At 46.0% G+C, this 23,540-nt stretch overlaps 1 protein-coding gene across 2 annotated transcripts in view; it reads left to right on the top strand.

Moving 5' to 3' along the window:
* The window catches only part of st14b (ST14 transmembrane serine protease matriptase b), an 84,370-nt gene that overhangs the window by 6,973 nt on the left and 53,857 nt on the right, over positions 1-23,540 (top strand). The window contains exons 2-4 of one of the 2 annotated variants that reach the window (XM_052040099.1): positions 14,327-14,411; positions 21,929-22,088; positions 23,000-23,130. In XM_052040099.1, coding sequence (XP_051896059.1) covers positions 21,953-22,088; positions 23,000-23,130 — 267 coding nt within the window. In that variant the 5' untranslated portion in view covers positions 14,327-14,411; positions 21,929-21,952. The remainder of the gene's footprint in view (positions 1-14,326; positions 14,412-21,928; positions 22,089-22,999; positions 23,131-23,540) is intronic. The other variant, XM_052040098.1, reaches the window with a different exon arrangement.

The raw sequence follows: 23,540 nt of genomic DNA, 5'->3' as shown, positions 1-23,540 counted from the left end.
AATATTCACTGTGTTCAGTAGAATGTTGTCAGGGATCTCCTACTACCATGGAGAGGGGAGATCATGAAGACTTGGAGAGTGGATTACAGTGGGAGGCAGGTTGGAGAGAAGATGGGAGTCTGGGAAATGGAGATCGGAAAGAGGATAATGTGGATTGGAGTGCAAGGATTGAGCCAAGGGAAGAGTGGCTGATGCTCAGAAGAAATTGGTATATGCAGGGGCTGGCGATGGAGAGGATCAGGGAGTGCTCAGGCAGATGGTTGGGGAGGGCAACATTCTGAGAGAGAAAAGTTGCCCAAGCTTCTTCAGCCCTCCAGCAGTTCCCCACATTGGATCCTGTGATACTGAAGCAAGCCTCGGCTCCCCCAGTGTTCAAGATCTGTACCGTTCTCTCAGTAACCACAGAGCACATTTGGCCCATTGAATCCATGCCAGCTCTCATCCCCATCCCCATCTGTCCCATTTCCCCCTCTTACTCCCTTGTAACCTATTCCTTCTCACTTGCCCATTAAGCATCCCCTCTCCTGTCAGTCCTCTACACCAGGGGCCAATTAACCCACCTTTGGGCTGTGGGAGGAAACTGGAGCATCCGGGGGAAAACCATGCAGTCACAGAGAGCACCCAATGTCAGGGATGAACCAGGTCGCTGGAGCTGTACAGCACAGCTCTACCTGCTGAGAATGTTCTGGTATGTTTACTATCTCCCAAGCAGCGAATGGTCTCTGGCTTTTGTTGAAAATGTATTATCACTGAAGTGTAGATGCTGTTGGAGTGCGGGTGTGGATCTGTCCCAGTTTGGTTTGGCCTGTCTCCTCCTTTAGGGGATGAGTCAGGAGATGGGGCTGGCATGTGTCTGGTGCTGGGTGGGGCCTGAGCTGATGATTCATCACTGCAGCTATTTTTGGAAGCTGTGGGGGTGGATTCAGTTTCTATGAAATTAAGGTGGGATGTCTTCCCAGTTATTCCTTTCATTTACTTGTGAAAGATTGGAAATGACTGTTTCCAACTAATGCTTCGTCATCTGAATTTTACAACTTGTCACAAGTTCCTTTTCTTGAATAAATACAAAATGCTGGAAATACCCAGGAAGTCAGCCAACACTGTTGGAGAGAGGGACAGTTTCACTCCAGGGTGATGGCCTTTCTAATGAAAGGTCATCAGCTGAAATACAAAACTATTGGTACTTCACGGGTGCTGCCTGACGCAGAATATTTCCAGCATTTTCTGCTTTTGTTTGGGTTTCAGCATCACTTTCACTTGATGAGGCTCATTAGGGTTCTGTTGTTGCTCTTGCCGTGGTTACAGGTGCCCAATGAAGTGATCAGCCAGACACCGCACACATCATCCCAGCGAGGCTGAACTGACAAACTAATGTCTGGGTGAAATGTGAACCTGCCCAGGCCAGTGTTCACACCTCAGCCTATATTATTGGAATAGATTATCTGGCAATTTATTTCTGTGCTATTGGTGGAGGCTTGTGCTGTATAAATTGGTGGTCACCTGAATAAATCAGTGGCTGGAGTTCGGATGCCTGTAAAATGCACTGCTGACATGAGCTACAGGAGGATATTTGGTTAACACATCATTCTTTCAGCTCTACTGCTGTTGCTCGGTGATTCATCTCCGTGGAGTTGTTGGTTGCCCAGTGCTGCCTGTTGCAGGGACTCTGACGTCAGGCAGGGAGGCTCTCACAGCTCATGCAGGGGTTTTAGTTTGGTAAAGGTTCTGACTTGCAGTATTTCTCCATCTTTAACCTCACTCTCAACACCTGAGTGCTTTCCCTGTTGGACCTGTTCTGCAGGTTACCTATTTTGTTGTTTTTGACACTGTTGTAGAAGAAGTGACTGTTGCGAAACGTTCCTGAGGGATTGTTTTGCTGTGGAGTGTTCCCATGGTATTTTCCTTTGGTAGTGGTGGTGTAACAAGTTAAGTTACTGGACAAGTGACCCTTGACCAAGGGTTATCGATCCAGAGTTCACAGAATTCAGAGACACACTTGGCCCAGTCGACTTTGCAAAGTCCTCACAGACATCTGGGGACTGGTGTCCGAACTGAGGGAGGTGTTGACACACTCTCTGAGAAAGTGTTGTGCCCCTGGTAGGATGGACCCAGCAGTGAGGGCTGTGCAGTTATACACAGGCAGCTTTAAGAATACTCAACATTGACTCCAAAACCTATGAGGTCTCTTGGCATCAGGTCAAACATGGGCAAGAAAACCTCCTTGATTACCATCTGGTGTCCTTCCTTGGTTGACGAACCAGTGCCACTCCAAGTTCTGGACGTATTCTGGATGGGGATTTTAATATCCATCGCGAGTGGTTTGGCAGCATCACTGCTGACCTGAGCCCCGAAGGACTCGGCTGTCAGACTGGGTCTGTGACATGTATTAACTGGACCAACACAAGGGATAAAGCTCCTTGACCTTGCCAGTTTACCCATGGCAGATGTATCTGTCCATGATGGCACCATGCAGTACCAGACACTGTCTTCACACTGGGGACACCCTCCGTTCAGTTATATGTCACTGCAGATATGCAAAGTAGAGCAGTCTCAGGACAGATGTGGGCATTGATGAGGGACTGTGACCATCAGAAGCAGCAGAAATGTCCACCACTACTGTTTTGTAGTCTTGTGACCCAGCAGCAGGTACCTCAGTGTAGTCCATTTACCAGGGTTCAGATGGCATATTAGGGGCAGCGCCAAATGTACCTGATGATGACCTGGTGAAGCTGAAACATGCTAAGCAACTAAAACCGTGTGTAGTGGACAGAGCAAAGTGATCCTATGTCACCAATCAGATTAAAGCTCTGTAGGCCTGTCACATCCATCACCAACGTTAGTGGCTGGTTAGAGCTAATGGAAGGAGGTTGAGGAAGATCCCCGTCGCCTGAGGTGAGTGAAAGGAATGGGGAAGGCAAAAACAGGCCATGAAATATACTTGGCAGGTAAAACTTGAGGAGAATCCCAAGACACCCTGTATGAGAAGCAGGAGGATAGCCCAACTCCTTTGGGGACTAAAGGGTTCATCTGTCTGTGGAGCTGGGGAGGAAAGCGGGGTCCTGAATGTTCTCATTGGCATTCACCAAAGAGAAGGACGTGGAGGATGGTGAGATTTTTTTATTCATCCAAGAGATGTGGGCTTTACATGTATTACCCATCCCCAATTTCCCCTGCGGAGGTGGTGGTGAGCTGCCTTAAACTGCTGTAGTCCTTGTGGTGTGGGTATACCCACAATGCTGTTAGGGAGGGAGTTCCAGGATTTTGACCCGGTGACAGTGAAGGAACGGCGATACATTTCCAAGTCAGGACGGTGTGTGGCTTGGAGGGCAACTTCCAGGGGATGGTGCTCCCGTGCTTTTGCTGCCCTTGTCCTAGCTGGTGGGTTTGGAAGGTGCTGTCTGAGGAGTATTGGTGAGTTGCTGCAGTGCATCCTGTAGATAGTACACACTACTGCCTCTGTGTGTCAGTGGTGGAGTGAGTAACTGTTTGCAGGTGGGGTATCTATCAAGCGGGCTGCATGTCCTGTATGGCATTGAGCTTCTTCAGTGTTGTTGAAGCTGCGCTCAGACAAGTGGAGGGTGTTCCGTCACAGTGCTGACTGGCGCCTTGTAGATGGTGGACAGGCTTTGGGGAGTTAGGAGGTGAGATACTCACCGCAGGATTCCCAGCCTCTCACCTGCTCTTGTAACCACAATGTTTATATGGGTACTCCAGATCAGTTTCTGGTTACTGGTAATCCCCAGGTGGGGGATTCAGTGATGGTAACGCCATTGAATGTCAGGAGGCGATAGCTGGATTTTCTCTTGTTGGATATCATCATTGCCTGGCACTTGTGTGGTGTGAATGTTACTTGCCACGTGTCAGCCCAGGCCTGGATATTGTCCAGGTGCTGCTGCATTTGGATGTGGACTGCTTCGTGATCTGAGGAGTTGTGAATGGTGCTTGAACACTGTGCAATCATTGGCGAACATCCCCGCTTCTGGCCTTCCGATTGAAGGAAGGTCATTGATGAAGCAGCTGAAGATGGTTGGCCAAGGACGCCACCCTGAGGAACTCCTGCAGAGATGTCCCGTGGCTGAGATGATTGACCTCCAACCACCACAGCCACCTTCCTCCGTGCTGGGTCTGATCCCAACCAGTGGAGGGTTTTCCCTGATTCCTATTGACTCCAGTTTAGCCCAAGCTCCTTGATGCCAGACTCAGTCAAATGCTACCTTGATGTCAAGGGCAGTTACTCTCACTTCATCTCTGGAGCTCAGCTCCTTTGTCCATGTTAGGACCAAGGCTGTAATGAGGTCAGGAGCTGAGTGACTTTGGCAGAACCCAAACTCTGCTTCTGTGAGCAGGTTGTTGCTCAGCGAGTGCCGTGTGTTAGCACCATCGATGATCCCTTCCGTCACTTCACTGACTGAGAGTGGACCAATGGGGTGGTAAATGGCTGGGTTGGATTTGTCCTGCTTCTTGTGGACAGGACATACCTGGGTAATTCTCCACATTGTCAGGCAGATGCTGGTGTTGTCGCTGTACTGGAACAGCTTGGCCAAGGGTGCAGCAAGCTCTGGGGCACAGGTCTTCTGTACTATTGCCAGAATGTTGTCAGGGTCCATGGACTTTGCTGTGTCCAGTGCCTTTAGCCATTTTTTGATATCATGTGGAGTGAATCGACTTGGCAGAAGACCAGCATCCATCATGCTGAGGACCACTGGAGGAGGCTGAGGTGGGTCATCCTCGCAGTTCAGGGAGGGGGATGTGGATAATCTGGAGCAGGTCAGTATTAAGACCGGGGAGCTGTCAGATGTCATGGGATGCATAAGAGTTGATAAATCCCCAGAGATCTATCCAGGATGCCAAGGGAAGCCAGGGAGAAGCTAGCTGGGATCCTGATGAAGAGTTTTGCATCTTTGTCCAGCGAAAGACTGGAGGATGTTGTGATGCAGGGCTTCAACCCAAAGCATCGACAATTTCTCTTCCCCCAAAGATGCTGCTTGACCCACTGAGTTCCTCCAGCAGATTGTGTGTTGCTCCAGATTCCAGTATCTGCTGTCTCTGGTGTCTCCTGGAGGATAGCTAATGTTGATCCATTATTTAAGAAGGGTAGCAGGGATAAACCAGGTAACTACAGGCTGGTGACCTTTGTGTCATTGGTGGGGAAGTTATTGTAGAAAATTCTAAGGGACAGGATTTCTGTACGTTTGGAATGGCAGGGACTGATCAGGGACAGTTAGCATGGCTTTGTGTGTTGGAAATCATGACTGACAAATCTGTTAGTCTTTTGAAGAGGTAACCAAGAGGATAGATGAGGGCACAGCAGTAGACATCTGTATGGACTTTAGCAAGGCCCTTGACAAAGTTCCACATGGTAGGCTAGTCTGGAAAGTTAGATCGATTTGATCCAGGGAGAGATGGCTAAGCTGATACATAATTGGCTGGATGGCTTAAAAAAATCCAGAGGGTGATGGTGGAAAGGTATTTTTCAGACTGGAGTGATGTGCCGCTGGGACTGGTGCTGGGGCCTATGTTGTTCCTTATCTATGATAAGCAATTTGGATATGAATGTACAAGGCACGGTTAGCAAGTTTATGGATGACACTAAAATGGATGGTATCACAGACAGTGAAGAAGGTTATCGAAAATTACAGGGGGATCTTGATCAGCTGGGTCTGTGGGCTGACGATTGGCAAATGGCTTTCAATTCAGATAAGTGAAGTGTTCCATTTTGGGAAGTCAAACCAGGGTAGAGTTGTACAATGAGTGGTTGGGCGCTGGGGAGTGTTGTGGAACAGAGGGACCTGGGAGTACAAGTACACTGAAAGTGGTGTCACGGGTAAACAGGGTGGTGAAGAAGGTGTTTGGCACGCTGGCCTTCATCAGTCAGGGCATTGAGTATAGAAGTTGGGAGGTTATGTTGCAGTTGTACAAAACATTGGTGAGACTGCATTTGGAGTATTGTGGAGACACAAGAGAGACTGCAGATGCTGGAAATCTGGAGCAACACACAGATGCTGGAGGAACTCAGCAGGTCAGGCGGCATCTATGGAGGGAAATAAACAGTTGACATTTCGGGCCAAAACCCTTCATCAGGATGGGGCCTGAAACATCGACTATTAATTTCCCTCCATAGATGCTGCCTGACCCACTGAGTTCCTCCAACATCTGTGTGTCTTGCTCCTTTGGAGTATTGTGTACGGTTTTGGCCACCCTGGTATATGACGTACATCATTAAACTGGAAATTGTGCAAAGAATTCTTACGAGAATGTTACCAGGATATGAGGGCCTGAGTTATAGGGAGGAATTGGACAGGCTAGGATTTTATTCCTTGGAATGTAGGAGGTTAAGGGTGACCTTGTAGAGGTGTATAAAATCATGAGAGGCATAGATATGGTGAATGCACAGTCTTTTTCCCAGGGAAGGGGAACTAAAAACTAGAGGACATAAGTTTAAGGTAAGAGGTGAAAGATTTAAAAGGGGCCTGAGGGGCAACTTCGTCCCTGACTTGCTGAGTGTTTCCAGCATTTAGTCCGTTCCAGGTTTTCAGCATCTGTGGTATGTTTTTATTTTGAACAAAACATCTGTAACTGCAGGTCAGCCTTTGGTGGGTCAGACAGACACCTCCAAATCTCAGCGCTGGATAACGAGCTCTCTGTATGTTTCCTGCCAAAATGGCCACCTTCACATTTTCCCACATCACAGTGCGTTGCCCACTCATGGAACCTGTCTCCATCCCTCTCCTGTCTCCTCGCATCTTCTTTACAACTTCCTTTTCTGCATGACTCTGTCATCAGAACAATGGCCATGTGAAAGAATTAGCGGGGGCACAAATGGACAAATGGTCCTCTGAGTTGTAAATTTTATCAATTGGATGAAAATAAAAAAAATACTGCAGCTGCTGGAAATCTAACATGACCACTGGGGAAAGAGTTGAGGGAGTGGGACTGGGTAGAACTGGAACAAAGACTGTTCTGCATATTCCACAAAAAGACAGGGATAGCTTGGGCCCATGCGAGTGTCCATAGTTACACCTTGGACCTGGCGTAGAAGGAGAAGTTGTTCATTGTGTGAACAAGTTCAGCCAGGACAATGTGTGTGTGTTGGTGGAGGGGAACTGATTGGGCCTCTGCTTGAGGAAGAAGCAGAAGACCCTCGGACCATGCTGATGTGGGTTGGAGGAGGTATAAAGGGATTATACATCCATGGTAAAGATGAGTCTGTTGGGGCCAGAGAATTGGAAGTGGTCAAAGTGGCTGAGGGATAGAAGTGGGAAGGGACTGGACCAGAGGGGGAAGAACTAAGTTAGGTAGGGCAAGAGAAGGCCAAAACAAAGGGTCTGCCGGGGCTGTGCTGCTTGTGAGTGTTGGGTGGGAGATAGAAGCGGACTGTCCGGGGAGAGTTGTGAGGGGGGGGTCTGTGAGCTGACACCTGGCCCCTGCAAGATGGAGGTCGGTTCACCAGACCAGAAAAGCACCACCCTTATCAGTGGGTTTGATGACAATATTGGGGTTGTTTTGAGTGACTGAAGTGCTGCATTTTCAGAAGGGGACAGATGAGGGTGAGACAAAGATGGGACCGGTCCACTGGTTCACGTCTTAAATTGAGGCAGGGGCGATTTTGAAGGCATAGGCTATAACTTGCAGCGTTTGATTGCGTGAGATTGTTCGCAGGTAAAGGAACTTCTGGGAAGTGGGAGGCTTTTAGAAGTGCAATATCAAGAGTTCAGGTAAAGCATGTTCCTTTAAGATAAAACACCCAGTTATCAGTGAACAGATCGAGAGAGGGTACTGGCCAGAGCAAGGGGTCCAGGTGGATGGGCAGTTCTGATGGTGGGTGACACCGGTCACTGTGAAAGGTCTATAGTTTAAGGTGAAAGAAACAGGCAGAGGTGGCAGAAGAGTTCAGTGTGATGTTGAGCTTGGAATTCATTGGGATGAGGGTGCAGGAGGACGAAGCTGAGGCCTCTTCTGTGGACCAATTGTTCACGATTGAAGGTCAGAAGGGGTGGGACTGAGGGACGATGGGATCTGAGAAAGGGAAGAGGGAGAAAGATCCAGAGGGATATTGGAGTGCAGGAGCCTTCGGAGTCTGCGATCTTTGAGATCTGAAAGGGAGGAGAAAAATCTTCTGTGGTGGCACTGACTGATGAAGAATAAAGTGGAACTGTGGATAGTGAGTCAGTGTTGCAGAGAGAGGTGAAATGCATGTGGCAATGCACAGCAATGAGTGGTGATCTGAAGATGTGAAGAGAACCGTGCCCAAGTGATGTTGGATAGTTTGAACATCCTCCACGGTTTCCACCACCTTCAAAGAGATTCCACCACCAGGCACAGAGAGTCAGAGTCATACAGCACAGAAGCAGGCCCTTTGGCTCAACCCGTCCATGCCAACCAAGATGCCCATCTCAGCTAGTCCCATTTGCCCTTTGGCCCATATCCCTCTAGACCTTTCCTATCCATGGACCTGTCCAAGTACCTTTTAAATGTTGTTAATGTACCTGCCTCAACCACTTCCTCTGGCAGCTCATTTCATATACCGACCACCCGCTGGATGAAAAAGTAGTCCCTTGGGTTCCGATTAAATCTCTCCCCTCTCACCTTAAACCCATGCCCTTTTGTTCATGATTCCCCAATCCTGGGAAAAAGTGCATTCACCCTATCTATGCCCCTCAAGATTTTATAAGATTACCCCTCAGCCTCCTACACTCCAATGAAAAAATGTCCCAACCTGCTTAACCTCTCTCCATAACTCAGTCCCTCAAGTCCCAGTAACGTCCTGGTAAATCTTCCCTGTAATCCCTTCCCACAGAAGTGGCCTGACTTGCCGAGTATTTCCACTATTTTCTGTTTTATTATCATTTGGGTGAATTGTGTGCTGGGACTAGTGTTTTCTAACAAATCAGAAAATGCTGGAAGCACTCAGCAGGCTGCAGTATGTGTAAACAGGGAACAGGGTTAATGTTTAAGGCTGACCCTTCATCAGAACACAGCTGTTGGCAGGAGGAGCCTCCATTGATGCTGCCGGACCTGCGGAGTGTTTCCAGCATTTTCTGTTTTTGTTTCAGATTTCCAACCGCCTCAGTTTTGATTTTCATTGCGGAGTATTTTGTAATCCTGATTACACTACCTCCACATCAACAATTAGCCTTTTAAAACTCCTCCCACACACCCCGCCCTCGAGCAGGCCGGTTTCGTGATCTGCACTGGGCCGTGAAGAGGCAGACGTAGCAGGAAGTGCTTAACCAATTGGGTTATAAATCAGACTTTGACTGAGGAAGGATTAAACTGGGAACCTGTAGATTTTTTGTGGAATTTGGAATAAAATAACTATTGCTTCCAACAGCTCTCATAGTCAGTCAACTAAATGTAAGACAGCAAATTGCAAATATGCCACTGAGAAATGATTTTACTGACTCTTTACTTAAAACATTAACTCGTTTATAGAGTCATGGAAAAAGGTATCATGGAAACAGGCCCTTCAGCCTACCAAGTCTGTGCCGACCATCAACAACCTACTGACACTAATCCTACATTAATCCAACTTTATTCTGCCCACATTCTCATCAACTGCCCCCAGATTCCCCCACTCACCCACACACCAGGGGCAATTACAGTGGCCAATTAACCTGCCAGCTCCCATTTCTTTGGGATGTGGGAGGAAACTGCAACACCTGGAAGAAACCCACCCGGTCACAGAGTGTTTGAACTCTACACAAGCAGCACGCGAGGTCAGGATCTTTGGTGCTCTGAGGCAGTGGTTTTACTCAACAACAACACATAAAATGCTGGAGGAACTCAGCAGGTCAGGCAGCATCTGTGGAGAGAAATAAACAGTCGATGTTTTGGGTTGAGACTCGCTGCCCCATAACAGAGCGTAGAACAGTACAGCACAGGAACAGGTCCTTTGGCCCACGATGTTTTGCTGAAATAATTAAACTGGTAATTAACTGCCTAACTAAACTAAACCCTTCTTCCTACACAATGTCCATATCCCTCCATTCTCTGCACATCCATGGTGTCTATAAACATCTTTGTTGTATTTCCTTCCACCACCACCCCTGGCAGCACATTCCAGGCACCCACCACTCTGTAAAAAAAAAATTTCTCCCGCACACCTCCTTTGAAGTTACCCCCGTCTCACCTTAAATGCATGCCCTCAGACACTTCAACCCTGGGAGAAAGACACTTGCTGTCTATCTGTGCCTCTCATAATCTTTTAAACTTCTATCAGGTCTCCCCTCAGCCTCTGCAGCTCCAGATAAAACAACCCAAGTTTGTCCAACCTCTCCTTACAGCTCTTGCTCTCTAATCCAGGCAGCATCCATGTCTATCAGAATTTAGATTAGGACAAGTTGTGAAAAGGAAACAGAATTTAAACAATCACTTCTCTATGCAAAGTTGGCCGAGTACTTCATCAGATCGATATAACTACTATATTTCGTGATGATACAGTTCACCACGGACATCAGCAATTTGGCCCTGTCAGCTCTAAACAGGCTGTTGAAATGGCGATACTCCCCATGTCTATCTCCACAGACCTGCAATGTTCCTTTTAAGTATAAAAGTTACTATTTAAACTGCTTTCACTGTGCTTTTAGGTCGTGTTGTTTAGATCATTATAACTCTCTGCTTTAAATCAGGTCTCCTCTGGCTCTTTTATCAATTGTCTTTCATGTGTTTCACTGATTTCTTACTCTTCTGCCAATAGAAATAATTTTCCTTTCTCTGTTCCATCAAAAACCTTTAATTTTAATAATCTTTTATTAAATTCCTGCACACCTCCAAGGTCAACAACTACTTTTTCCGTAGAACTGATCGCCTTCTCTGCCTTCCCCAGGACTTTCATATCCTTCCTAAAATGTGGCACTCAGCATTTGACATGGTCTTTGGTGGGAACTGAACCAACCAGCAGCCTGTGTTCATGTAATAAGACTTCTTAACAAGCACATTATCTTCAAACTTTGAGCCCCGTTCACTTAAGCAAAACTTTGTTACAGCTTTGGTCTGAAAAAATATGAGTGGTGGATTGATGGACATAACACCAGAGCTGTCAGCAGAGGTTGTGGAAGGCACAGTCGCCATGGTGCAGCAATGAAATGCGGCAGAACTGGATGAGTGCAGATATCTCAGCAGTTGTAGGGCTGCTGGAGATTCCAGGGACTGGAAGGGGTGGTGTGACTATGGAAGAGTTTGCAAACGAGGAGACAGTGTGAGTTAGGGCACAGATTTGATTGCTGATTCACAGAAGGTAAATTGAGGGAGTCTGACATGTGTTGGAAGGCACACAGAGATCTGTAGCAACACACAAATCTCTGGAGGAACTCAGCAGGTCAGTCAGCATCTACGGAGGGAAATGGAGTATCAACGTTTTGGGTCAAGACCCTTCATCTGGATCATGAAGTTCAGATTTATCTAGACATGTAGTTGGATCCCAGTCTCCATTGCCAAAACTGGTTGCTAGTCAAAGATTATCCAGAAATGCAAAGATAACCCCCTCCTGTTCCCTACAGGCCACTTTTGTCTCCGATAGCAAGGGTGGGGAGCTGATGAACTTTGTCAGAAATAAATAGTCTGTCTTCACAGTGACTTCAGTTGTCCACCTCCGTCCAGTTCTCCACTGCCCCAGGACTAAAATCACATCTTCCTCAAGACTCTGCCTCATCTTCTGCCTTCCCATACTCACCTTGTGCATGAAACTCACTTCCTGTTCCCTCACTGCCATCTTGACCAAACATTGGCCATTTTAATTTCTGGGCCAAATGTTGGCTGATGATGTTCACTGCTCCCTCTCCTCAGACATTGTTGTCCCTCCACCTGGGGGAAAAAGCAACTTAAAATTCCTTCCCTGAATGATAGTGTAGATTTCTCACGGGTACTGTCATATCACAAGTATGATCACCTTCTCACCAGTGGGCTGTGCCAGCCAGTAATAGTTTACTTTCACTTCTATCTGTCCCATCCACTCACCCCTCTGCTCAAACAAGTCCACCCTTGACTCTCCCCAACAAGGTTCTGTCTGATCTCCAACCTTCCTTTCTACCCAGCATCCTTGAATGTTCTGTTGCCTCAAAACAGTGGCCATTTTTCTCACCGTCCTCTATTATGAACCCTCCAGTCAGATTTCTGGACCTGGTGCATTAATGGAACATACTTTATCAAAACTACAAATTACATTTCTGTTGATCTGGGCTGGAGGTTATCCACCTTTATCCAACTGAACCTGTCTGCAGACAGGAGCTTTGACCATTCCGTCTTCCAGCGACACCTATCCCCACGGCCCAGCTGAATTGTGCTACTTTTGATTGGTTCTCCGCTTGTGTGTTAAATCCCAGCAATTGTTCCTCTTGCTGCTCTCACAACACTGCTTCTGGGAATTCTCCTCAACCGCCCCCCAAGAACTGATGCTTGGTTCTCTACTGTCTTTCTGTATTTAGCCTCTCAGTGATAGCATCTGAAAACGGACAGGGTGATCTACGCTTCCACCACTTGTCCCTGAGCTGCACTGTGTTGCATCTGTCTCATCTTGACTGGATTCAATATTAGATGAGGCAGAATTTCCTGCAACAAAGTAAGTGGGAGCTGGAGCAACACACTCAAAACGCTGGAGGAACTCAGCAGGTCAGGCAGCATCTATGGAGGGAAACAAACAGTCGACGTTTTGGGCCGAGACCCCTCATCAGGACTGGAAAGGAAGAGGGCAGAAGCTGGAATAAGGAGGGAGGGGGAGGGGGAGGGGCACACGCAGGCAGGTGATAGCTGAGTCCAGGTGAGGGGGGAAGGTAGGTAGGTGGGGGAGGGGGGAGAAGTAAGAAGCTGAGAGGTGATCGGTAGAAGAGGCAAAGGGCTGAAGAAGAAGGAATCCGGTAGGAGAGGGCAGTGGACCCTGGAATAAAGGGAAGGGATGAGCAGGTCATGAGGGTGGGGGGAAGAGGGCCACAGGAATGAGGGAAGACAAGGAAAGAAGGGAGGGGTTACCGAAAGTTAGAGAAATCGATGTTGAGGCAGTCAGGTCGGAGACTATCAAGGCGAACTATGAGATGTTGTTTCTCCAACCTACGTCTGGCCTCAGTGTGGCAGTAGAGGAGGCTGTGGATAGACATGTCGGTGTGGGAGTGGGATGTGGAATTGAAGTGGTTGTGGTAGGTGATGACAAAGGGAAACCTGTCCCTGTTATTTTGGGGTGGGGGGGTGGGGTTGATGAGGTGAAAATAGACTTGTGGGAAATGGAGGAGATGCAGGAACGAACAGAGTGGGATTGGTGCCTTCTCTTTGGTTTTTGCCAAAACTCAACTCGCTGGCCACCACTCCTATCCCAGGAAACTGCCTGAAAGTGAGGAAGAAAGGTTATGACCTGGCCATTTCATGTCTCTCAGAGCTGAGATTGAAGCAGATATCCCCTGTTATCTAAAGACTTATTTCTGCTGCTGGAACTTTACCCAGGCCTTCTATAGCTCTAGACTTACCATTCCAGTGCTGTCCTACTTCTCCAAATCTCAGCCACACACATCTTGACACATTCTCTATTGTCTTTATGACCTTGTCTACCAGTATCAAGCCTTAAAGAAATTGGCGTTCTTCCAATTCTGGCACCAGCATGTCTGCTGCATCACCAGAAGCCAGAACTTTAGCTGCCTTGGCTCCAAACCACGGACTTCTTCCTTTGAAGCTCTGTGCTTCTCCACTGCCTTTCTCTGACCAAGGCTTCGACAGCTTGTACTGGTTTCTATGTTACATGGGTCTTGTTTTTGTTTGATAATGCACCAGCTAAACATTAACCATAAAGATGTAAAGGGTTTAGAGATAGTGCAGATAATTTGCCGAAATGATTCCAGGGATGGGCAACGTCACTTGCCTGGACGGACTGGAGGAGCTGGTGTTCTTCTCCTTGGAACAGAGAAGGTTGTGAGAGGATCTGATGGAGAGATTTAAGTTTTAGGAAAGGTGCAGTCAAAGTAGATGGAGGGAAAGCTCCCACTGGCTGAGCGGTCAAAAGCCAGGCACGTGGAGTGAAGGAAATTGAAAAGTTATTTTTGCACTGCGACTAGTAGGGTCTGGGGTCAGTGTCGGGAGGAGCAGCAGAGGGGGGCTCAATTGTAGAGTTCAAGAGGGAGCTGGGTAAGTACCTGAAGGGGAAAAAACCCTGCAGGGCCACGTGGAGGGGGCAGGGGACATGATGGACAGGGGACAGGGGGCAGGGGAGTATGGACATGATGGGCTGAATGGCCTCCTTCTGAGCTGTCAACATGATAAATGTAACTTACCGGTCATCATTATAAATCCATGTTTAAACAAGTAGATAACTTTGTACTAGTTGCTCTAAACTATCTCTCCATCTCAGGGTAACACTGATGCGGCTGGTGGAAGCCGCTGCCCTGCAGCTCCAGTGATCCGGCTTTGGTCCTGCCCTCTGCTGCTGTGACCGTGTGAGTTTCCTCCGGCTGCTCCAGTTTCCTCCCACATCCCAAAGACGTGCACTTTGGAAGGTTTAACTGGCTGCTGTAAATTGCCCAATTGTGTTGATGAGTGTGGTATTAAGGAGGAATGTGGGAAGAACAAAATGGGATTATTGTGAATGGGTGACTGATGGTCAACATGGACTCAGTGGGCCGAAGGGCCTGTTTCTGTACAACTCTGACTCTGCAGTTGCTGTGTTTATCCACTTCCCATCTTTGAACAGAGTTGTGATATTTGCATTCTCCTCACCTCTGGCTCCACCTCCAGCAGGAAAGCAGACAACATGCCCTCAGCTCTAGCAACCCGAGTTCAATCCTGACCTCGCGTGCTGTCTGTGTGGAGTTTGCATGCTCCTCCTGCGACTGTGTGTTGTTTCCTCCAGGTGCTCCGGCTTCCTCCCACATCCCAAAGGTGTGTGGGTTGGGAGGTTAATTGCCCCTGGTGCTTAGGTGAGGGGTAGAATCTGGGGCAGTTGATGAGAATGTGGGGAGAATAAAATGGGGGTCAGTGTGTGAGTGGTTGGTGGTTGCCAGGCACTGCGTTGCTCTAGAATTCTCTCCTCAAGCCCCATGGGACTAGAGCTCACCTCAAGGAACGCTTTGAAATCTGCTCCTTTGGCCTATCCTGTTTGAATGTTTGGTGTGAACTTTGATTGCCTGGCTCCTGTGATTGTGCTGGAACATCTCCCTCTGGTGAGGGTTCTGTACCGAGTCACAGAGAGGTGAGGCATGGAAACGGGCCTTTTGGTGCACCAAGGCCTCGCAGACCAACCAGCACTGATTTTTTTGCACTAATTTTATCCTATTATTCCCATCAACTCTCCCCAGATTCTATCACTCACCTACACACTGGGGATAATTTACAGCAGCCAATTAGTTTAACAACCTGCATGACCTTCAGATGTGGGAGGAAACCAGAGCAGGCACATGGATGATAGAGAAATGGAGGGCTGTGTGGGAGGGAAGGGTTAGATAGATCTTAGAGCAGGATAAAATGTTGGCACAACATTGTGGGCCGAAGGGCCTGTACTGTGCTGTAGTGTTCTATGTTCACCTGGAGGAAACCCACACAGTTACAGGGAGAATCTGAAAATTCCACACAGACAGTGCCCAAGGTCAGGATTGAACTCGCGTTACTGGAGCTGTGAGGCAGCAGCTCTACGAGTTGTGCTGCTCTACTGACCAGAAACGGAAGCCTTACGATAACGCAGGCTCAGAGAATTACGTGATCTTGTTCTCATCCTAGACATTGTTACTAGTTAAATGCCTTGTTTACCAGAACAGCTCACTATTTTCTGGATAATCCACATGTCTGTTCAGACACCTGGTTCAGGGAGATGCAGTGAGATGGACATGCTGAGTAGAATCAATCAATCTGATTAGTAATCCATCCGGCTGTCAGCACTCTTGTGTATGTCCAGTCCACCAGAACTTTGAGGAGGCCGGTGATAGGACAGACAACGTAGCTGTGTTTATTAAGGCCTTGGGGTTGTGTAGCTCCCCACGGCCTTGAAGCACGATAGTAGATTGTGGGAAACTGTTCTCTACCTGTGGCCCAGTCGATTCCCAGTCACTGCTTGTCCACTTTTGGTGATTGGAGGAATTGTAATGCACGCAGACCTTTTCAAGAACTAGAAAGCATAGGTTTAAGGTGAGAGGGGAGAGATTTAATAGGGACCTGAGGGGCAACTTCTTCACGAAGGGAGTAGTCAGTATATGGACTGAGCTGCCAGAGGAAGTGATTGAGGCAGGTACATTAACAAAATTTAAAAGACATTTGGACAGGTATATGGATAGGAAAGATTGGGAAGGATATGAGCCAAACACAGGCAAATGGGACAAGCTTCGATAGGCACCTTGGTCGGCAAGGGCTAGTTGGGCCAAAGGGCCTGTTTCTGTGCTGTAGGACACTATGAGGAGTTCTGAGGAGTCACTTCAGGTTATAGAATGACTCAGTGTAGCTGCTGTGCACCCTGAAATAATCCTTTGTGGTGATCTGTTCACCTTGTGGGAGGTTTATTCTCACTGAAACTCTGATCCAATTAACAACTTGATTTAGTATTGAGTTATTTTCTGAGTACCCGTGGTTTGAAGTGCTGGGCCAACATAGTCTCTACCTACTGCATGCATGTCTCAACAGGTTTGGGTATGGACTGAGCTGGGTGGGGACAGACTGTGGGAGGAGGCTCTTATCTGACTTCTGTTGATGTAAAAGATTAATCCAAGTTTCACTGGCCTCACTAGTTACTGCTTTAGTGGTGTAATTAGAAGGGACTGATCTCAGAATAATGTGAATACAAGAGAATTGGTAAGCCAGAAAACACTCAAAATACTCAACAGGTCAGGGTGCATCTGTGGGAAGAGACACAGAGATAAATTTTCAGCTCAAGACCCTCGTTAAATCTACTCCGACAGAGTTCTCCACTGACATTCTGACGCAAGGTCTCCCACCTGAAATGTTAGCTCTGTTTCCCTTCCCACAGATGCTGCCTGATCTCCTGAGTGTTTCCAGCCTTTCGTTGTTTTAGATTTCCAGCATCTACAGCTTGTTTGATTTTCAAGTTCAAGGCATACATACCCAGGGCTACATGCGTGAAAATTAACTTTTTACAACAGCAGCACAGTGCATTACAATATGGCCAGCATTAGTTAATATAAATTAATGTAAATTAGACACAACATACACGTGCGCAAAAATAAACAGCCAAATAAACATCACGACACCAGTGTAAGCTGAGAGAGAGAGAGAGAAATGGAGGTCAAAATAGTGCTGAGGTTTCTCAGGTCAGTTCAAGAATTTGATGGCGGTGGGGAAGAAGCTGTTGTTGAACCTTGAGGTGCTCCTATACCTCCTGCCTGATGGCAGCATCGAGAAGAGGGCATGGCCCTGATGATGCATGTCACCTTCATAGAGTCAGGGAGCAATACAGCACAGATACAGGCACTTCGGCCCAACTAGTCCATGCTGACCACGGTACCCACCCAGCTAGTCCCAATTTCCTGCATTTGGCCCATATCCCTCTAAGCCCCGCCTCTCCATGTACCTATCCGAGTGCTTCTTAAATGATACTGTTGTACCTGCCTCACCCACTTCCTCTGGTAGCTCGTTCCATATACTCACCAGTGAGTTATAGGGAGAGGTTGGACAGGCTGGGTCTTTATTTCTTGGAACGTAGGAGAATGAGAGGCGACCTTACAGAAGTGTTTAAAATTATGAGAGAGATAGATAAGTTGGATGGTAACAGTTTTCTCCTGAGAGTAGGGGAATCCAAAACTAGGGTGAGAGGGGAAAGATTTCAAATGGACCTAAGGGGCAACTTCTCCACAGAAGTTGCTTGACAGTAATGGTAAACTTTATCTTTATTCTTTACATCAACTCTGCAAACAAAGTTTACGTAATTTCGGTTTTCAGTTATTTTCTCTGGAAGTCAGCCAGAGTACTCTTGGTTTTTTTTTATGGCTTTCTTAACCTTTGTCAATGTGTTTATGGTTTTTCTCAGTTGTCCCAGATCCCTCAGTTCCTTTACCCTGTATGGACTCCATTTTCCAAGTCAGACGTGATCTTTGCACGATCTGAGTCAGAGCGTGCGATTTACTCTAAAGCGATTAGGTCCATTCATGTTTTGCATGCTGCAAGCGAAAAGGCTTTGTCCCCCAATGCGGATCACTCTAACAGTGTGAAGGTAGCACTGTTCACTGGTAACTCACGTTAAATGAGAGCATTGTGTCATTTGGCTATTATCGAATTGTTTATAAACGAATCTTTTCCATCCAAAATAGAGGGAAAAAATAAAGAATTACACAACTATTTGGCGTAAACTACCTAAATAATGGATTTAGTTATTGAAATTTTTGTTAGGGAAGTGAGAATTTTGGTAATTTCGTAGAGAAGTGGGTAAGAATTGTAATCTTTTATGTAGCAGTTAAATGGAAAACAACTCCTTTTGGAACATAAATTCATTTCAAGGGTATTTTTTCACAGAAATCCAAAGGACCAATGTCCAGGGTTACTGTTAAGACTCAAAAGTCTGCAAAGAAACTGCACACAGCCCCTAGATCAGTTTCAGTTCAATCACTATGTTGTAAAATCATGAGCATTTTAACATGGATGGGAGGGGTACTTGAATATGTTTTGTGCTCACTTTTGTAACAGGTTCTGGTGCTCCTATGGGTGAAACCACTGGGTTATTTCATTGTTGTTGGAAGGGCTTTTATCTTAGCTGATTTTACTACATTTTGGTGGGTGTATTGGTAGCATTCTTTCTTCATGGTGAGATTTCATAGCAGGGCTGACAACAGTGTAGTCCTGACTCTGTTGATCTTCGAACCTGAACCATAATTAATTTATTCTGTCATTATTTGAGTAGTGGTGAGTCCTTCAGTATTATTTGCTGATGTTATTGGGATTTGTTAATTGTTGGAAGACTCTGAGAAAGGTTGAATCCTTATGGGTGGAGCTAAGAAGCAGCAAGGGTAAAAGGACAATAGTAGCAGTTTATATAGGCCCCCTAATAGCAGTCAGGAAGTGGACTATAAGTTGCAGTTAGAAATAGAAAAAGCGTGCCAGAGTGACAACGTTAAGATAATTTTGGGGGATTTTAACATGAAGGTGGACTGGGAAATCCAGCAAGGCAGTAGATCACAGGAGAGTGAGTTTGTGGAATGTCTACGGGACAGCTTTTTGGAGCAACTTGTTGAAGAGCCCACCAGGGGATCGGCTGTTTTGGATTGGGTGCTGTGTAACGAACCAGAGGTGATTAAGGAACTAAAGGTAAAGGAACCATTAGGAACTAGTGATCACAATATGACTGAGTTCAGTTTCAAATTTGAGAAGGAGAAGCTGATAAATGGTGTATCGATATTTCAGTGGAACAAAGGAAATTACAATGGTATGAGAGAGGAGCTGGCCCAAATTGATTGGAAGAGTAAGCGAGCTGGAGGGACGGCGGAGCAGAAATGGATGGAATTTCTGCAAGAAATAAGGAAAATGCAGGATAGATATATTCCAAGAAAAAAGGTTTTGAATGGAAAAATGGCACAAATGTGGATAATGAGAGAGGTGAAGGCTAAAATAAAAGCAAAAGGGAGGGCATACAAGGAAGCAAAAATTAGTGGGAAAACAGAAGACTGGGAAACTTTTTAAAAAAAAACCTGCAGAAAGAAACTAAGAAGGTCGTTAGGAAAGAAAAGATGAATTATGAAAGGAAGTTGGCAGATAACACTCGAAAGGATACTAAGAGTTTTTTAAAATATATAATGAGTAGAAGAGAGACACAGGTTGATATAGGACCAATCGATAATGGTGCGGGAGAGATTATAATGGATGATAAAGAGATGGCAGAGGAACTAAATGAGTATATTGCATCAGTCTTCACTGTGGAGGACATCAGCAATATACCGGATAGTCAGGGGTCTCAAGAAATGGAACTGAGTTCAGTTAAGATTACTAGAGAGAAGTTGCTAGGAAAACTAAATGGACTAAAGACAGATAAGTCTCCCGGACCGGATGAGGTGCATCCCCGGGTTCTGAAGGAGGTGGCTTTAGAGATAGCGGAGGCATTGGTGATAATTTTTCAGGAATCGATAGACTCCAGCATGGTTCCAGAGGACTGGAGGGTCGCAAATGTAGTTCCACTGTATAAGAAAGGAGGGAGGCAGCATAAAGGAAATTACAGACCTATTAGTCTGACGTAGGTGGTGGGAAAGTTATTGGAATCGATCCTCAAGGATGAGGTTATGGAATACCTAGAGGCGCAAGGCAAGATAGGTCCAAGCCAACATGGTTTCGTGAAGGGAAGATCCTGCCTGACCAACCTATTGGAGTTTTTTGAAGAAATCTCAGGTAGGGTAGATGAGGGAGAGGCGGTAGATGTTGTGTATTTAGACTTTCAAAAGACCTTCGATAAGGTGCCGCACAAGAGACTGATTAATAAGATGAGAGCTCATGGAATTACAGGTAGGATAACAGAATGGGTGGAGCATTGGCTGGTAGGCAGAAAGCAAAGGGTGGGAATAAAAGGATCCTGTTCTGGTTGGCTACCTGTTACTAGTGGTGTTCCGCAGGGGTCGGTGTTGGGGCCGCTTCTTTTTACCCTGTACATTAACGATTTGGATGATGGAGTAAATGGTTTTGTGGCTAAGTTTGTGGATGACACCAAGATAGGTGGAAGAGTAGAGAGTATTGAGGAGACAGGAAGGTTGCAGAGAGACCTAGATAGTTTAGGAGAATGGGCAAGGAAATGGCAGATGAGATTCAATGTTGAGAAATGTGCAGTTGTACACTTTGGAAACAGAAATAAATGGGCAGATTATTATCTAGAAGGGGAGAAAATTCAAAGTACGGAATTACAAAGGGACTTGGGGGTACTTGTGCAGGATACCTTAAAGGTTAACCACCATGTCGGATCAGTGGTAAAGAAAGCGAATGCTATGTTGGCATTCATTTTGAGAGGTATAGTGTATAAAAGTAAGAAAGTGTTGATGAGGCTGTACGGGGCACTAGTGAGGCCTCATTTGGAAGACTGTGCACAGTTTTGGGCCCCATATCTTAGGAAGGATGTGCTGATGTTGGAGAGGGTTCAGAGGGGATTTACGAGGATGATTCCTGGAATGAAAGGGCTTACATATGATGAGCATTTGTCGGCTCTTGGACTGTACTCACTGGAGTACAGAAGAATGAGAGGGGACCTCATAGAAACATTTAAAACATTGAAAGGACTGGACAGAGTAGATGTGGCCAAGCTGTTTCCCTTGGTGGTTCAGGATCAGAGGACACAATCTTAGAATTAGAGGGTACAGGTTTAAAACAGATGAGGGGAAATTTCTTTAGCCAGAGGGTAGTGGATTTATGGAATTCTTTGCCACATACAGCAGTGGAGGCCAGATCATTGGAGGTGTTTGAGGAGGAGATAGATAGGTATCTAATTAGTCAAGTTATCAAGGGATATAGGGATATGGGGATAAGGCTGGAAATTGGGGTTAGAATATTTTTTTCTGCTCATGGAGCAGACACCCCCCATCACCCCCCGCCGCCACCCCCCCCTCCCCATCACCCCCCGCCGCCACCCCCCCTCCCTCCCCCCATTTCTCATTTCTTTTTCTTTTTCCCCTTTTCTTTGGAGCAGACTCAATGGGCCGAATGGCCTACTTCTGCTCCCTTGTCTTGTGATCTTCATATTCTTCTCAGCAAGATCTTCTGCACATACTTATCAACAATATAAATTCTCCAATTATATGTGTATTCTGCAAGTTTATTAATCTTGATATTTTATCACCTCCTTTCTCACAATCAACCACTTCCCCCCAGTTCAGTGTATTCAGCAAACTTTGTCTCTGCCTGTTTAATCCCATATTATGCAATGTTGCTAACAAATGCATTATGGAAAGTTAATATTTACTCAGTGAAAAGTAGGAACCTGATGGGTTGCTCTAGGGTGGGTGAACAATGGCTCTGTTTGCTTTTAACAGCATGTTCTGGGTTTCCACAGGAAATCAATGGCATTCCAGAGGAAATGGAGTTTCTTCCAGCAAGTAACCAGAAGAAGTTGGAGAAACGCAGCCCAAAGGAGAGAATGCTGCTTGTGGGATTGATTATTGGGGCTGCCCTATTATCCCTGATGATTGGACTCCTTGTTTGGCATTTTCATTGTAAGTATATCACAGCAGTAGTTGACGAAGGAGGAACATCACTTGCACAAGGGAGGTACTGCAGGTGGGAATGGAACACACAGTGATGCCTTCATTGTTTGGATGAATTAAAGAAACGCCAGTGGAATTCATGTGTGTTGAATGTCTCGAGCAAAATTCATTTATCTCCAGGACTAAATATCTAGAACGCAGGGTGTTTATAGCAAGGATTAAAATCCAGCTCACATATACTTGCAAAAGAGATAAATATTCGAAGTACACTCAGGGCTAAATATACAATGCACTTGCAAATGTGCCGTAGATCCAGAACAAATTTGCCTACAAATAGAGAAGTACACATAGCACTCTGTGCTTGTACACTGTTACATCAACAACAACCATTGAGGTTGTGGCTACCTTGTTGTAGAGCAATCCTCCCATGGTGCTACTCTGGAATTTTTTTTTAACCTTCAAATCTTAATCTAGTTGCATTTTTAAAAACTACAATCAAATCTCTATATACAGTTCCTTAAGGCAATGCATTCTAGATTGTAACTTTTTGCTTATCAGTCAGTAGCTTCTTCTTGAATCACTCCTGGGTCTTTAACCAATCATGTTAAGCCTGTGTCATTTGATTGTTGACCCCAGCAGTAAATGGGAAATATTGTGAGTAGAATGTGCTTGTGCACTGGACTGAATATCCGTAGCATATTGTGCTTACAGTTTCATATCCAGACTGCAGAGTGCTTCCAGAGAGAGTTAAGCATTCAGAGCACAGTGAGCCTGGACAAAGATTAATATCCAGATTACTGAGTGAATACAATGGTTAAATGTGGTAGCGTTGTAGATATAAGACTGGTAATGGAAGCATTGCAGAAATCTTGAATGAGAATCATTCTTATTTGCTGACTTTACCTTTTGACCACCACTAGTTCGGCCAGATAATCGAATCAAGAAAATGTACAATGGTTACCTTACTATTACCAACAAGCAGTTCACTGAGAAACTGGAGGATTCGGAGTCGGAGGCATTTAAGCAACTTGCTGCCACGGTTGAGGAAACGGTGAGTTTTTGGTTAAACAAATACCCACAGGGCAGGCAGGCATGGCGCAGGTAAATTACAGAATAAAGCTCCCTGCATGTGGTCTGAGGACAGGTATGACATTATTGAGACCTTGTCTCAGCTTCTAAGGGACTTTTCACTTTTGGAACCCTCGTTTTACAAACCTCTTTTACAATCCCCTTCACCAGTTTTTTAGTCATCCTTACTTGCTAAATTTCCCTCCATCTCAAGCCTAGCATAATTCTTGGCAAACCTCTATTAAGCTAATGTCATCTGTAATCCCTTAAGTCAGCTACAGGCAAAGCTGCTTTCCCAAAGAGTCTTACTTCCTTGACAGTATGTATCTTTGTTGAAAGTAATAAAGTATTTCTTCAAATATCTTCCAACTGTTAATCTGCTGTCCTCTCAGG

This window comes from Pristis pectinata, chromosome 27 (genome assembly GCF_009764475.1).
Source record: "Pristis pectinata isolate sPriPec2 chromosome 27, sPriPec2.1.pri, whole genome shotgun sequence".
In the NCBI taxonomy this organism is placed as follows: Eukaryota; Metazoa; Chordata; class Chondrichthyes; order Rhinopristiformes; family Pristidae; genus Pristis; species Pristis pectinata.
This window is presented reverse-complemented; position numbering and strand designations above follow the sequence as displayed.